At 43.0% G+C, this 17,166-nt stretch overlaps 1 protein-coding gene across 2 annotated transcripts in view; it reads right to left on the reverse strand.

Moving 5' to 3' along the window:
- Positions 1-811: 811 nt before the first annotated feature.
- The window catches only part of srgap3 (SLIT-ROBO Rho GTPase activating protein 3), a 47,539-nt gene continuing 31,184 nt past the window's right edge, over positions 812-17,166 (reverse strand). Inside the window, exons 7-22 of one of the 2 annotated variants that reach the window (XM_052074988.1) lie at positions 16,749-16,970; positions 15,886-15,987; positions 15,030-15,227; positions 14,799-14,883; positions 12,160-12,187; positions 10,849-10,951; positions 9,446-9,506; positions 8,808-8,885; positions 8,566-8,700; positions 7,529-7,634; positions 7,120-7,347; positions 6,934-7,007; positions 6,371-6,551; positions 6,124-6,273; positions 5,724-6,039; positions 812-5,332 (exon numbers count right to left, since the gene is read on the reverse strand). In XM_052074988.1, coding sequence (XP_051930948.1) covers positions 4,883-5,332; positions 5,724-6,039; positions 6,124-6,273; positions 6,371-6,551; positions 6,934-7,007; positions 7,120-7,347; positions 7,529-7,634; positions 8,566-8,700; positions 8,808-8,885; positions 9,446-9,506; positions 10,849-10,951; positions 12,160-12,187; positions 14,799-14,883; positions 15,030-15,227; positions 15,886-15,987; positions 16,749-16,970 — 2,517 coding nt within the window. In that variant the 3' untranslated portion in view covers positions 812-4,882. Of the gene's footprint in view, positions 5,333-5,723; positions 6,040-6,123; positions 6,274-6,370; positions 6,552-6,933; positions 7,008-7,119; positions 7,348-7,528; positions 7,635-8,565; positions 8,701-8,807; positions 8,886-9,445; positions 9,507-10,352; positions 10,384-10,848; positions 10,952-12,159; positions 12,188-14,798; positions 14,884-15,029; positions 15,228-15,885; positions 15,988-16,748; positions 16,971-17,166 lie in introns of both variants that reach the window. The other variant, XM_052074989.1, reaches the window with a different exon arrangement.

A 17,166-nucleotide genomic window follows, 5' to 3' on the forward strand; every position in this document is an offset into this window, starting at 1 on the left:
CAATAAGAACTGCAAACAACTAACGAAAAATAGACTGGCATTATGAAAACTGCCTGAAGAAAAACATACACTTACCAATTCCGGTATGAAGTCCAAACTTATTCGGTCATTTCTCTCCACAGTAGATTATAGCACATTAACAATGGGGGAGGAGGAGGGGGGGGGGGGGGGGATATCGTTTCCTGCAGGATTAAGTATATTTTTTGAAGGTCACATGGCCAAACCCAGAAAACAGGTTAGCCGTGACGTTCGCAAGCTCAGTCCTAAGGCATTGGGATGTTATTTTCAGTCGACAGCAAGTGGCTAAACAAGGCAAACCGGCAGTCTCGTAAAATGGATAAAAACGACAGGATTTTTCTGCCTAATCCAAATTCCATAAAATAGTATTAATCCGTATACCGTATTTAAACTAGTGAAGAACATTTTGACTTGACTGCAGCTTTAAAGTAACACCTCTCTGCCATACATCAAATCACAAACCTATTGTCATAAATCTTTTTTTATAAACACTTAAAAATATTGGATTGTTTTCCTAACCCATTCACTGGGTAGCTGTGGATCTTGATCAGATTGGGTAGCTTTTACCCAAGGTTGAGATGGTTATGTTTATGTTCTGAAGTTGAAGTAAATCTAATGAAACATTCTTAAGAACTGTTGATTTTGTCCCATTTGGACCCAGTGCTGGGTTACGTTTGACCTGGCAGTTATATTTTTAGATATACCGGTAGCTTGGATTGGACCTTCTTGTGGAAACGTTCATCAACATACCGTACATTGTATTTCGAAGCATATGAAATAATTACAATAAATATTGAGCAGTAATGATTTTATTCGGATGCACATCTTTTCAACATCCACTTTGTGGTAAGGTATATCACAGGCTTCTAATTAACCAAGACACACACCACTAGACGAACAATAAAAGAAGATTGACAACAACTCACATTCCATCATCACAACAAGACAGGCACAGTCGTCTATCTTACAGCAATGTATTTTTTTTCCTAGTTTTTTTTTTTCGTGGTTCTTGTTTTTAATCCTATTATCGCACCTGCTCAGCAACCGTTTCAGGAGAGACTTTTTACATCCCATGGAGGAAAAACACAGAGGAAGTAAGTGCCTTTTAAGCTCTACAAGTAGTATCCCTCATTTGTGCGTTTGCCAGCAATACTGCAACGCCTTTGCTTTGTACTAGAAGAGAGAGAAAAGAGGAATTTATGGCTCAGGCACAGCACAGACACGTCACAGGGAAAACAACAAGATGCAATAAATATTCTGAGAAGACTCTACTGAATTTGGCAACCAGTAGATTAGGTGCATAGTGGTTTTTAAATTTACTTTTTATCACTCACCCAGCACAGAAAAGCAGTTCAGAATGACCCTGGACAAATTATTGCAAAAACAGCAATAAAGAGTAATCATACAAAAGGAACATTCATAATAAATATGACAACTAATAGACAACGTGTTTACACGTTTACACAAATTGTAATACAAAAGTAAAAAAAGAAAAAGAAAAAAAAATCAATGCGGTGCACAAAAGGCACTCGAGATGTCCGGCTCTATTTGTACATTACTGTATAAATAAAACAGTCTAACATGATCGTATTTTTCACGTTCTCTTATGAACATTCTCATATTTTGTACATACAATTTAATTGGTGCAAAGGTCTTGTGTGACAAAGGCATACATAACTGAAGTATATCTTTTTACAAGTTGAGCTGAACTGGCTGTGCTGCGTGACGAGACAGTACCATCAGCAACCAGCAGAGAGCGCAGGTGGCCAGCATAACAGAAAGCTGAGGATGGTCTATTTTTGACATTATCCATCCATCCATTTTTATCCTCACAAGGGTCGCGGGCGTGTTGGAGCCTATTCGAGCTGTCCTCGGGTAGTGGGGGGGGGCACCTTGAACTGGTTGCCAGCCAATTGCAGGGCACACATAGACAGACAACCATCCGTGCTCACAAACACACCTAGGGACAATTTAGAGTACCCAATCAGCCTGTCATGCATGTTTTTGGAATGTGGGAAGATACCGGAGTACCCGGAGAAAACCCACACAGGCACGGGGAGAACATGCAAACCACACAGTGCTGCCTATTTTTTGGCAGTACATGGCAGGAAATAAAAGAACATTTTACACTGAGAAAGTGCCTGGTTTGCATGCTTGAGTATCATACATTTTTATATGTGCGCTACTTGCTACAAGTGGATTAATTGGTCAATATCAGCCAAAGTCTAATTGAAATGTTTTGAGTGAAAAGTTTGCCCTAATGCAGCCAATCATAAAAGCATTTCAACAATTACATTACATTACAACAGAAAGCAGATGCCGACTCCAGAGTTGTTATCGATCAAAGTCGTTACACTCTTAACAAAATTAGAGCAGAACAATTGATTTAACAAATGCTGCTGCACTCAAAACTTGACATTGTTAATGAACTGAACTTAACTGACAGTGTGACGCCCGGCCTCCATTTTAGCAATCTTTTGTATATGGATCATTTTCAACTTAAAATGCTTTGTAGAACATGAGACAGTTCATCCATCCATTTTTTTGTGCGACCCTTCCTCACTCGTACGTGTGAGCGGGAGCCTATGCCAGCTGAATTTGGGCAACAAGCAGATTACACCCTGAACTGGTCGTCAGCCATTCACACCTCTGGACAACTTAGTTTTCAATGAACCTAACTTTCATGTTTATATGATGACGACGGAAGCCGGAGCAGATGGAGAAATCCCTACGCAAGCACGGGGGAGAAGAATCCAACTCCACACAGGAAGGCCAGAGCCCACGTTCGAACCCCAATCTCCTAATTTAAGCAGATGTTGATGACACCGTGCTACTCTGAAATGATTCAAGTTTTTTTCCCGATATTTTTTTGATCAAGAATATAAGTGTGAATCGATTCAACTTAGTATCGTACACTGAGCAACTGGATTCACAGCACACACGACAGCGGGGTAGATGATTTCACAAAGCAAGAGAATATGTTTGTTTTGTACCGAGTTGTTTGGTTGAGATATTTTCAAGTACCCTTCATGTCCATCATCTCCCTTTTCAGTATTAGGTCGAGACAAATTCAAAACATTTACAAAGAAAAAAAAAAACCAACTGTATTTACTAAAGCAATTAGTAGATTCATTACTTGTGTCCGTCATATGCAGGGCGCACATGACAGACACTGTGACAGTTTTGACGTGTGCTGTTACAGCACAGCACGATGCTTCCACCGGTTAACAAGCACATTGTCGCATTTTCCCCCCTCTACCCCCCAGTGTGCCTTGATGTCCTCATTAGTCCAAATGATGCATTCAAGCAGCACTGGGAAGTCCATCAACGGACTCCACGGACGCAGATTTAGTAAATTGAGCTTGAGGTAAAAAGTGATACATATGCATAATGTCTGCACACATGTACTGTGGTTAGGTTGACGCTATTCCACCTGTGCAGCCTTCTCCCGCCCCCACCCGTGTCACCATGACAACCCTTCACGACAGGAGCTTCCGACAGATATGAATGAAGTCAGGCAGAAAACAGAGATAAATGCATCGCTTTACCGCACATTTGCCGGAGCGTTTGGAAAGCCAAACGACGTCAGCGGCAACAAGCCGTTTTACGGGAAATTCATCTGCAACTGTTTTTCTTGAAGGGCATCCAGCAAAAAAAAAAAAAAAAGCTGTTTTATCTTCTCAAACACAACAATGAACACTGGACCTCAAAGTGTCGATTTTGTCCTCCGTTATGATACCCCCCATGTGTCCCCAATAAACATTACCGCATGAAGCGCAGACATGGCATCTGTCGAGCTGAAGTTCATGGTGGAAACGGGAATTCTGTTCCGGTGATATGGATTTCCATGGGACAGGAGAAGTGAACCAATCTCTTTTTTCGTCAATGGATCCTACAGCTTCTTGTTGACTTTGAAACTTAGCTTGTAGCCAACGTGTGCACTTTTTGAGCATGACATCTCTGATCCACTGGTTAAAGGACACTTTGATTCTCTCCTCTTTCATCTCAAACTGCTTCAAACAACAAAGCGTGGGATGGAAAAGTGGTTCGGACTGCACGACTGTCCGTGTTTTATGTTATGTGTTGTGTTTATTATTTTACTTTATGTTAACTGTTTTGTAAAGCGCTTTGTTACAGCTGCCGCTGTTGTGAAAGCGCTATATAAATCAGCATGTATTGTATTGTATTGTATTGTATTGCATTGTTTACAGTATCACACTATAAATTCCGCCTTGTTTTTCCAACCCACTCACTGGTGAGTGTGAATTTTGAGCAAATTGGGGTACTTTTACCCAAGGTTGGGTCCATTATTTGGACCCAGGACACTAGATTGAGGATTGGTTTTGAGAGGGCTGAAGAGCTGAAGCTGGTCGCCATTTTGGACAGATTTATAGACTGAAGTTGAAGTAGATCAACTGAAAGTAGCATTTAACAACGGAAAATGGGTAAGCTACATGTGCCGGAGAGGCACCAGGAGTGAAAACTACCAAATATGGCATGAGAGTGACTGTGGCGAACCCTGATAGAAGAAAATTATGTTTTATTATTTTGTACCACATCAGTAGTGGTAACTATCAACCAGACTCGACTTAACTCAACCTGCTGATTGAAATCTTCAATCCAATGCACCGTCTATAAATAACCCAACATTACCTCTGTTCCTTTTGGATCCGGAGTGTTCATTCATCATCTACTCTTTAATGAGGTGATTTTGCCTTTTAGACTGTGATCTCCCTGAGCTGCAGGGAATTTTGCCCACCCCTCAGCTCTACTTTCTGATCCACAGATTAAATCAGTAACGAAAAAAAAAATAATAATAATCAGGAGTTGCAGTCTCATTTCCAGACCTATTATTGAACCTTCGCTACATGGTACCAGATTTGTCAGCACCATCGGTGGACACGTTGATGCCGGGCCCGGCTGCCGTGTTGTTACTGGGAAACATTTTATCAGTGGGTGTTACAGCTGGGCTGCCCACCCCAGAAGAACTGGAGCTGCTTGAGCGGTGCTGGGTGGGAACGGGGCGTACCGGCCTCATGGGCGGCGGGCGCAGTTGAGCGCCAGCGGCGAGCCGCGCCGAGAGCGCCGGCTTAAAGGTGGTCATCATCTCCGAGGTGGAACTGTTGCTCCGGCGCATGGCCGCATCTGGGTCACGGATCATGATGGTGTGCAAAGGGCTGCCGGGCTCGGAGCTCACTGGGTTCTTCATTGGCTCCAGGGTGTCCAGGACCACATCGGGAGCCTGCTTGGCAGAGTTCTGTCGCTCCAGCTCGTGAAGCTCATGGAGCGCCGTGTTCATGGTCTTCTCGATGTCCTGGTTGAGGGCAAGAACAGACGTAGAGTATAACGCTATGCACTGTAATGGTCTCAGTACAAAATGGACCAATTTGTCGATTTGGAACATTTTCATTTTATGTACTTTTTTATGCTCAAAATACCATACATATTGGGTCATGGTCATGATGGTCTTTTTGGCTCTAAACCTGCACACTTTCACATTTATTTGAGGATATTTAAATCCAAAATCAGATGAAGAGTGCAGGAATCACAACAGTTCAGAATTATTGGCAGCCTCGGTGAAGATTCAAAGTGTCACGCCAATAAAACTAGCGCTTGAGGTCTCATATTACCAAATTGTCACGTGATTGCGCAGAACATAACCTGACAGGAAATAGCACAGGCGCTAATTGACATGTCAGTCTCACCTCAGCCAGAGCCTCAGCTTCAAGTGACTTGTTGTCCCCAAGGCTACTATGGCGAGTGGCCCCTGACATCGGCCTCAGTGGATGGCCATCAGGATAGGCCTTCCTTTCTGGATAGTTTATACTTCCTGCACTACCGAAGGTCCCCAGTCGCCTTTTTTCTGGGCTTTCCATCCGCGCCTTGTTGACGGACATCTTGTGGGGACTGCCGGGACAGGCAGCGGCCCGCGGGGGCGTGTCAGGAACTCGGGTTGGACTCTGAGTGTCTGTACCGCTGCGATGGCGAGGAATCGCCGCTCCGTCGGAACGCAATCGGACCCTGGACCGCACATATATCGCATGGAAAACCACGACTGCTTAAGAAGAGTTCATTTTACTTTGATTTTTGGTTAATTTTACTGACCTGCCCATGACGCCTCCAAAGCCGTAATCGGGTGATTGCTCACATGGTGAGGGACCGTCATTGTTGGTGGAGCTTTTTTCATCCAGTTGTGGCCCACTGCTGGCTTCACTATCTGCTTTTTGACTGAGGCTGTCTGAGAAGGCATCATCCCTGTGAGAATAGCAGCACGGTTGTCAGGATGGGCTGAGTTATATTAAAAAAAAAAAACACTAGGTAGAGCAATGGCTGAATCAAAAAAGTTACTTACACGTCTTGCACTACAATGTATTGATGAGGGATCAGGCCATCCAGGCCGTTGTGTCGGCCCTCCCACCAGTCTTCGGATGCCCGGTGATAGAGAAGCAGAGATGCTCCCTTCTTGAATGACAGCTCTCTTGGGCTGCGGCCCACGTAATCAAATTTAGCGATGGCCTCGATTTGTTCAACCTCTGAAAATAATTTATAAAAAAAAATACAAGAAAAATAAAACAAAATATCGTCCAACAAGTGTTATGAAGACGCCAATCGAGCTGAATTTCGTTTTTTGTCTTTGCGTCAATGTTCACAGATCAATGCAATTTGCTACGGCAACCAGTAGAGGTCAGTAATGCTTAAGTAATGTCATCACCATCTCAGCAAAGATGACCAAAACCCAGTCAGAACCTTCAGTTAAGTACAGGAAATTTTCTAGGTCAGCAAATTAAGCAAAACACCTCCATCACTTACTTACAGTAAATTAGTACATTCAAACAAATGGGCAAATGTGGGGCAAGTGACTGTTCTCAAGTAGTTTAAATGATAACGAAGATGACGTAGTCTGATGTTGCTGACCTTCATCACTTGTGTGAGGTTCAGTTCCATTGTCAGCTTCATCAAGAGTTCCTGGCTCACTGTGAGGACTGTCACTGCAGTGGAACACAAAGAAATTCAATGCTAAACTGATTTGGTATTTCTAAAAGTAAATGTGTATATATTTGGGGAGAGATTAAAATTCAGTGTTAAAAATAGTTCACTCACCAGTATTCCTCACCGCCGGTCATGCACTTTTCATAGACTGGGCCGTCTAGTTCACGTAGACTGGGAAAGATGACTTCATTGTGTATAATGATAGTCTTGATGACCTCGTTCACGTGCGCCTGACATGACACCGGGTCCTGACTGTCGGGAATTGGCATCAGCGTGGGACCAAAGCAGATGGCCAAGTTGTATGGATCCATCATGTTCTCATCGCTATACTGGGAGAGACTGAAGCAGAAAGGCATTCTTAGTATACAAACAAAACTGAAAACAAATTTACAAAACATATGTCAGGCAAATTGGAGACAATTTTATTCCCAATACTCAGGTTGTTTTAATTGCTGTCGTTTGGTACTGGTTAGGTACAACTGAACGTTTAAAAACTGTAAAATAAGAAGAAGAAACTCACTGATTGAGAAAAGCAAAAAGGTATCTCATGACAACGATGACGGTCCGAGGCAGCGTCACAACAATCTGCTGGATGTGATGCGCTCTCTCTGCTCCCGACTCCAACTCTGAAATACGGATGGAAATAAACAATGGTGGAATGGTGAGATTTGTATTATCCGTGCAAAGGACATTTAGTACAGGATTACGTTACATTCAGTTAGTCATGCTCAATTTTAACGGACACTGTCAGAGCAGTGCTGCTTCAATTTTTGAAAATTACCGGTACATTTTAATCTTTTCAGTGGAAATTCAACTTACAATCTACTGTAGCTATTCTTTTTTATGTCGCACACCACATAAAGAATCAGATCAAGGGCACCTTGGCAGGAGTTAGAAAGCACTGTAGCATCCATCCAACAACTATAGTGGGCTAGAGACAGAGCCCTGCTACGGATAGAAAACATCCAGAGTAACTGATGCAAATATGCCAGAGCACTGTATTTGATTTTTTTTCTCCATATTGTGTTTGCCAATTGAACCGTCACCCTACAGTTCCAAAACCACAGATGACATGATTTTTCGTGCACTTTATGATAATGACTAATGAGCTGATTACCTCTTTTAGCTCCATGCTAGTGTTTTTCTATCCAACATTTGATTACTTTTAATACTAATACAAACGATACATTTGCACTCACATAACGGTAAACACCATCTGGCATTACTGTTTATACTGAGCGACACTCCATTTCAGTTAGGCAGTTAAGTTATCCTGCATTTTAAGAGATGCACCATACTGCCTTACAGCCCATCATGCCCATTTATCACTCCTCTTTATTTCTACTGGCTCTCTGCTAAGTATTACACCGGGGGCACTGGAGTTCAGATTGCTTCCATGTGTGTGGACTACTCTCGTATTCGCATCAACTGTGAATCTAAAAAAAAACTATGTTTTTCCGTTTTGACTGTTTTGTTTGCACACATATACAAAATCACAGAGATCCAGACATGCACACACGTACACAACGTTACGGCTTTGAATGCTTGGTGACTCACTGATGGTTGAGATGAAGTCTAGGAAACGCTCCTTTGGGAAGAGGGAGTTCTCCAGGCCTCGGAAGTACAGCTTTAACACTCCTGCCACTGAATTGATATCATGTTCGTCGTGGTCGTCTATTAAGGGATCTTCTCCTGGTGAATAATCACAAATAAGCATTCAGCGGTGACATTCAGTGGGATATAGAACCATTTAGCTTTGAAGCGAATCAAAGGTGACAGGATGACAAGAAGCGACTCACCTCTTTCAAATGAATTTTTAATATCGTTCACTTCCACCTGCGATCCAGGCACTCGGAAGATGCCTTGCTGCTGCAGGCCTGAAAGGAATACATTGCAGATAGACAACATGAAGTGGGCAATGTAATCTAGTCATAAAGGAAGATGTTTTGTTCTGGGTTTGTTTTTTTTCTCCAGGAGGGGGCCCCACTGTGAGGCGCCAACATGTGCTTCCAGTTAGAGGGTTACTAATCAGTTTTCTGGAGTTTCATTAGGTCCAGATTCTCGGTATAGGCCTGCAGGCTCTAGCAATGAGCTGAAGACAGATGTGAATGTAGACGGGGTGGAGCTATAAGAAGGCAGGGGACGTAGCGAGTGAGGAAGGTTGCTTGACAACAGAGCTCACGCTGTGGGGCATGGGTCGGGGGCTATCAAAACAGTGTTGTGTGTGTGTGTTTGTGTGTGTGCGTTGGGGGGGGGGGGGGGGTCCCTCTTGTTGCAAGCTTGTCAAATCCCCGAGGAGCAGGTCAAGTTTGTGCGCCCGCAGCTATTTGCAAAGCTTCATGCAATCGTTCACAAACACACTTCAGAGGCTGAGGTTTGTATTTCATGACAGTTGTTTTTTTTTCCGCCTTGGGAGACAGCCTAATGTGAGCCTTACCGTAGAGGTTGATGTATCTGACACAGCTCTCCACCACAAGTGGAATTGGTTGGCCTGAATCCTGAAATAAGAGGAAAATAGATTGTACTCGATTTTTAATATGGACATCTCCATCTAAGCCATCTGAAGCAGCAGCAGGTTGGGAATTCCAATTAGGAAATTAGATTTAATATTCTCATTGGCCACAGCATTAGAAATTCCTACAATGTTGCAGTACTGAAATCACTTCCTATAGTATGTATTGATCTGTTATCCGTACATGTGCACATATATTGATTGTCTGTCTTTAGTGGTGGAAAAGTAACAAAGTCCAAATACTTGCTGTACTTATTGTTTTCAGATTTCTGCACTTGATGAAACAATGCAAAGAAGGTATAAAGAAAGTTGGAATATACACAGGCAGCAGTGGAGACAAAGTTGGAGGGACATTACGGTAACTAGGAAGGATGAACAACAAAGCAAAATATTCCCCAGTTGTCTGATGTTAGAATTATATGTACCAAATATGTTGTCTTCGTACAGCCTAAAAAAAAATACAACTTTCTGGCATTTAAAAATCTCGGCCCAATTGAAAAAAAATCCTCCAACATATGCAAGTCAGGTCCATTTTTTGCGGTTATCGTTAGTTAAAATTAGCATTTTTTTGTTAGTCAGTTGATAATGTTGGTGAAGCTATGTTTTGAGTTATCAAAATCGTTATTGTATGTAACTAACAGCAAAATCTCATTTTATTTTAACTTTAGTCAAACATCTGTCTACATTATGAAGGACATTTCCAACCAACACATAATTAACACATCATTGACAAATATGAACATGATCTTTGCTCTGTTTGGCTAAAATTTTGCAGCCCAATGGAGGTGCATCTAATGAGGTGGCCAGCGAGTGCGTATTCTCAGAGAGGTACCTGGATGCGAGCACGGGCATTCCGTCTCCCTCTAGGAAAAAGGCAGCGTAGCACAGTAGGGTATAGCAGAGAAAGGAGGGGGCAAAGAAGCAAATAGTTAGACAAGCGACATGAGGAACGAACTCCTCGCGAGGTTAAAAGAGGCGAAGCACAAGGAGTGAAACAACAGGGGGGAAGCCACACGTGCAGTGAGGGACAAAGCAAGATGTCTCCCTTTCACCCAAATAAGTGGCTGGATTTGTGAGTCAGAGACAGTAAATTATGTGTGAATAAAGAGACAACCGACTGCCGTTCCGCCTGCACCGGCAGCGCCCCAGAAGGGAGGAAGAGGATTGGAGGTTAAGCAAAGGTTACGTCATGACGAAGGGCCGCGGCAAGGGTGGGGAACAAAAGGCCAAAATGAGGAAGAGCAGGAAGATGAGAGGCTGGAGCCACCTCCCCCGTTTAGGAACCACAGGGACTGCTCAGGCATACGCTACAAACCACATGGGGGTACCTTGACGAAGGTCTCCAAATTGCCGTTAAACAGCTTATGGTTATAGACGGAGCGCGGTCTAGGCTTCCGCATTTTCTGAGGTTTAGGGGGAAGGGTGGGGGGCCTAGGAAACGAAGGACAAAAGGAATATCACCGCCATATTTAGAAAGCTCAAAATAATCCGGAATATTTCAATTCTGGGATGAAAAATGCAGTTCCAGTGGTGTTCACGTTTGAGAAGACAACAAAAACCATTTATCGGGTACTTAAATACTCATTCATTTTCAACTGTTTGTGTGTGGACTTCGTGACCACTGATTCTGATTCTGATTCTGATTCTGATTCTGATTCTGTGTGTGTGTGTACAGTTTAAATGAGGCAAGAATCGACTATTCAGAATTGGTGATTTTGCAAAAACAGAGATTACTGATCAAACCAATAATATTTAAGGAATTCCACTAAAAATCACGAACACTAAAAAAGGCATTCCTTATTGTTTTATTATATTTAAAAAATGTGACCAAAATATAGCTTTTGCTGTGTGTGTGGGGGGGGGGGGGGGGCTCATTTATTTTGACACAACCTTGTTTAAAATATTCTGAATGAGATATCATATAAAATTCATATTTGGTACAACTGCACAATATAACATGTCAAAAATTATGCAGGGTGACTAATGGAATAATGTTAAATTATATATAATAGTTCGCTCATCAGCGCTTTGCACTGAGGTTGGTGGAAGAACTTTATTTTGAAGGTTTCCTGAGCCTTAGCTGTTTTTTTAGACCGGTCACATCAGAAAGTGATGACAGCTCTGACGAAGGCTGGAGTGACAGCCAAAAGTGTCAGCAAGGTCAAACAGTTTCTCTCTCTGTATCAAAAGAAAACAACATCATTTGCCCGAAGAAACAAATTCTAAAAACGATTCTAAATAGGAGACAAGATGAACGTTATGGAGATGTTTAATGTTTCAGATGTGGGTGTGCAACACATCATGCAGCGCTTTTTTTCTAATATTCCGGTAGAAAATTGAACCATATTGAATCACATGAGGAGAAAAATATTAAAAACACCTCACAGGATGATGCGGTGTAGCTGTACACTACAGCAAATCACAATAATAAATGTACTGTTAAGCAGAACTTTTTTATTCGGCTTAGGTGCAAGTGTACCTAATAATGTGTCACTTGATTATAGAAAACCTTATAAGGCTATAAAAAAAAAATCAAAATACAATTTGTTTTTCTTTTCACTCTGGCAGCAGCACTGAATACTCTAAATCTCTGGGATAGATGAAATAAACAGATGTTTTGAAAACTAATCTGAACTTACCTCGTGGTTCCACATTCAGCTCTTTCCCCTGAGGAAAAGACACACAGAAAGGGAAATGTTTTATATTAGTGCTGGAAGTGAATAGATTAAACAGACCGGCCTGGGAAGGACAAATGAAGCACCAAAAGCGCCATCGGTTGGACAATGCTATTGAGCAATAGACGATAACGCCTCAGGGGACCTGGAGGATATGGCAAGAGGAGGGGGCGTGGGAGGGGGGGGGGGTCCGCCAGCACTGACATGAACAATGACTGTGCTGCTTCACTGAGCCTTTTGTTGTCGCACGAAGATCAGACAAAACCTTATATTTGATGCCACGTGTGTCTCTCTCCCAAAAACACATCACTTACAAGATCACAATAAGACTCTGCTTTAACAAACCTATAAATGTTGTATTCAGGCCCTTATTAAAACACCACGCACAAAAAAAAAGAAAGGGAAAAAAAAAGACACAAAAGACCACAATTGATTTGCACCTCCAACCTGGTGGGCTCTCTTGAACCGAGCATATGTCAGATGGAAGGGAGTCCGCGCGCAACAAAAGCAACAATGGCGCCAAAGCACTTCAACATTTTCTCTTTACGAGCCACAATGGATAATCACAGCAAGAGCTAAGCCACTTCTCGATGCATCATTGTGACATATGGGGCCAAACAGAGAGTTTCCCAGACACCAGACTGAATATTATTGCGTCTATCCCTGGTTGACCAACCGCAGATTGAGACACTTCAAACCTCAGATGAGTCCTTAAAATGATGCATACGCCCTCAGTTCACCTACACAATCTGATGGAATATTTTTGATTATCGCCCGGATACCGATTCAATCCACGGAGCTTGAATATTCACGATGTCCACTGACGTTTACAAACATGAAAAAAATACCTCATAGTATCAAAACACTACAAGCCATTACTCTCATGATGCAAGGACAGTGAGGGAGGCGGTCCTCTTTCAGGGTTTTAAAAATGACCTACAACATGTCATCATACGCGTATACAGTACACATGTAGTTCGGTGTAATGGTGAACATAAAAGAAACTTTTTTGAACTAAAAGTGTGTAAAACCCTGTATAAAAATCATAATGGAGGGACAGTATTTCTGAATGGGGCCGTAAATGCGCAAGGGAAATAATTTATGTTAAAAGGGTCAGAACCTATCATATTTATTCTTATTTCTGCTTCTTTTCATTCAGTTTTGACATTGACATTGGGCACAGCAAGTTAGCTTGCTTAGCTTATTTAACCAGATCGGATCTACTTTATATTCTCTTTGTTTGATGTTTTGTTTGACAGTAAATTTCACCAGGAAGTGGCATGAAAGAGCTCAAAGCCTCTTTTTTGAACAATTGTTCACATTCTGACAAATGACCGCTTGTCGTGAAGCGAATCGAGTTCACTGGCACCATATGGTGCTCCGATCTTAAATTTTTACTCGCAACTCCAAAAAGTCAAACGTCCAGTCACTTGTAACTCAATGCCCCACTCTACGCATGCACAATGCATGTCATTTAGCACCTCTCTGACGGCATGAATCACAACTGAATGCTATTATTTTGCAAAGCCAAATTTTGTATAGGACCTCATTAAAGTGACCAAAAAAAAAAGGCTACAGTGAGAGTGCAAACCGTACAAAAAAAGAATGCGGACTTTTTAGGTACCAGCTAGTATGAGTGCATGACATGATGTTATTATTCGGCACCCTGCGGCACGCAGTTTCGTCTCGTGGCCCGTGACATGCATGCACACTGCCCCACAGATGCGATAATTTGGACAAGAAGCGGCAAACTAATGAGCACAGCACAGTCCTAATTGAGCACTTGAATAATTAAACACGGGCGGTACCTGGAGACGCCATATGCCGCCTTCGTGTGCTGTCTGCTGTTCCGCCACAGAGGTAAACAAATGCAAATCTGCCCAAAGATGGATGAGAACTGCTGTATAATCTGAGGGATGGTTGTTTGCAGCATAGTTCAAACGCCAGAAGGACAGAATAAGTAAATGTATCCCCAGCTGTCTCATGTGTCGGTCTATTAGGAAAGATCTTGATGCAGGAGCAGCTGCAGAGATGAAGATGGACCTTCTGATTGATTAGGCGTAAAATGTTCACGGCTGAGGTGAGCAGGGCACACATGGGAGGAGGAGGTGCAAAAAGAACCAATCTCTTTCTCTCTCTTTAAAACCCCTTTGTGGGCTTAACCGGCAAGAAAAATGGACTTTCAGTACCTATTTCAGTACTAAAACAATCAATCCACAATGTACTGCTTTTGGGCACTCATCCTTGGGGTAACAACCACTCTGGTATAGCACCTAAGGTGACTGCTAGCTACAATATAGTCCATTGACTGGTCAACTGTCTCCCTCCATATGGCAAAAAAGGAATCAAAACCCAAACCAAAATAAACATAAATAGAATGGAAGAGTAGGCCACAACAGTTTTTAATCAAATAAAGTGACTTCAATATGGCTAAACACATCAGTCCCGTGTTCTTTCCTGCTGCTTTCATTCTCTTTTTCAAATCGAATTCCCTGCAGTCCATTATTAGATAAGACCTGCATCTGCTCTAACCCCGAAGGCAGCGATTACGGGACTAGTGAGGGTCACGTTTACAAGAGGGCGATGCAAGGTGAGGATCTTACCTTCGCCAAGGGTCTGCTTGAGTAAGTCATGCTTGGCCTGCAGCTTAATGATGAGGTTGCTGCCATTCAGGTACTCCTTGAATTTCTAAAGAGAAACATTAAGATGACAACGAGTGAGCGGCGTCTCTAATCCAACCCACGGAAATTATTCAATAAGCAACCAGGATCATTTAGATTCTCTTTGGTGTCTAATTGAAATCTGCTGTTAATACAGGAATTAGACGAATTCACCGAGAGGTAGAACATTTCAGTCTCCTGTTGGTTGGCTCTCCTTTTTGCTACATTCATCTTGCTCATGTAGGACTCGGAGGCCAGGGACTTGATGGATTCAGTGGAGCGGCTATGTTGGAATGCGTCGGACACGTCAAAATCCTCCACCGTCAGCATGTCTTGCAGAGTTTGCATGGTAGCGTCCAAGGTTTTCCTCACCTGCACCGAAAAGGGAGCGTTGAACAGGAAAGCAGATGTCAATTCAAGCAACGTCTATTTAGCATTTGAGGAGGAGAAAAAAAAAAGCACTGACGGAATAATAAGTGACCTTTTATTCTAAGTTGAGATAAAATATAATTTGCAGGGAAATGAAAAGCAAGTCACGTCTGAATAAAGGAGGGAACGGCTAAAACGGATGAGTGCAAATGCATCCGTATTTTTGAACGGGGCATAGATTGATAAAGCTCATTTCGAGTAATGGCACGGCCCATCCATTATTGCAGATAACGGAAGACACGGCGGGGGAGGAGAGGCAGCAGCAATTGGCACAGGAACACAACTTATTATCACCTCCATTTGCACCTTTGTGTCTGCCGCTCTTTGATGAGAACGCCCTCTCTTCATCAACATGACATACTTTCATACAGAAAACGACACTGGCACAGTGACAAGGCACTGAATAAATTCTCAGCCGCCACAATGGTGGGGGGCCGGGGGGGGGGGGGGAGGGGGGTGATGGAGGGGGTCAGCGTAGAGTAATTGCAATGAGGACAGATGGTGATGTGGCCATGCGCCGTTGCTCCAGGGAACAGCCGCCAGACCTTTCTCCATCAGTGGGGAGCTGGCGGACGCACACAAAGCCCCCGTAAATCCTCACCTCTTCATTCTCAATCTTCAGTGTAGCCAAGCGGGACTGTAGTTGGTGGTAGCGCATCAAGAGCTCAGTCTGGACGGGTTGCTGGGCGCTCACCTGGCACACCTAAGAAGAGGAAGAAGACGCATTAGTAAGCCTAGTCACCAACCTACAGTATCCATTCTCATTCATTTACAACCATATGCCTTCATGACATCGGTTTCCTATTTTAAGCATCACGATCCCCCAAATTACTTTCGATTTAAGGCGCTTACACGCAACCCGGGTTTTTGCTGCACTCACTGCGGGGTTGGGTGCAGGAAAGTGCAGGATGGATGGCAGTAGGCAAACAGGAAGTAGCCTGGTGCATTTTCCCACCGGTTTGCGCATAAAGTGGGAGTCAGCTCTGTAATATTTATTTGTGGCTTATAACAACTAGGGGGGAATGGAATGCAAGTGATATATTTTAACAATGCAAAAATAATTTTTCAATCACCTGCAACAAGTGGTGCCGATCCCCCTCCATCATTTTATTTACCGTCATTTGTCTAATGTTGAGTGTCCCACAGCTCAGGCTACTGAGACGTCACATTAATGATTGCGTGTCCCATTTACTCACTTTTTTCTTTCCTCTGCTGTTTTCACTGAACAACTTTGCCCAAATCTGTTTCTGTTGTCATTTTGAAATCACTGCGCCACCATCTCTCCAATTAGATCATCACAGCACGGCGCTGCACCAGTTGAGCATTTTTTTTTTTGTAAGGCGTAATTGAGTCAAGACATATTACAGAAATCTCGCGGCAAACCAGATCAAAATGTCACAAAAAGTATGTTTTTCTGCTAAATCCGACTAATTGGGGATACGCCGAGCACGGTGATCATCTCACCTCGTCTCCCATGTGCGGCAGGTACTCGAAGCGCATTGGAGGGCAGAACACTTGGTTATGCATATCCATGAGCTTGTGCTTGTCGCTGCGAGAGTCCAAATTGTCCACCGCATTCTCGATGACATCGAGTCCCTCGTGGCGAGACGTCTCCAGGTTGTACTCTGCTGACAAGTAGGTCCGAAAGGTCCGCGCCAAGCTAGCGTGGTATCCCAGGTCGCAGCACTGTGAAGAAATTTCAGACACATTTTCAGGAAAAAAACAATATCAACCATATCAGAAATGACGTCAGAACATCATGTTCAACGATGATCTTCCAAAACAAGAGCTCACATCCTGATTGGAGTTAGCCTACAGTAGGACACCAGAGATAACTACAGAGCTTTATCACGCTGAGCAGTGTTCCCTATACAAGCTCATA

The sequence above is a fragment of the Hippocampus zosterae genome, chromosome 9 (genome assembly GCF_025434085.1).
Source record: "Hippocampus zosterae strain Florida chromosome 9, ASM2543408v3, whole genome shotgun sequence".
Classification (NCBI taxonomy): Eukaryota; Metazoa; Chordata; class Actinopteri; order Syngnathiformes; family Syngnathidae; genus Hippocampus; species Hippocampus zosterae.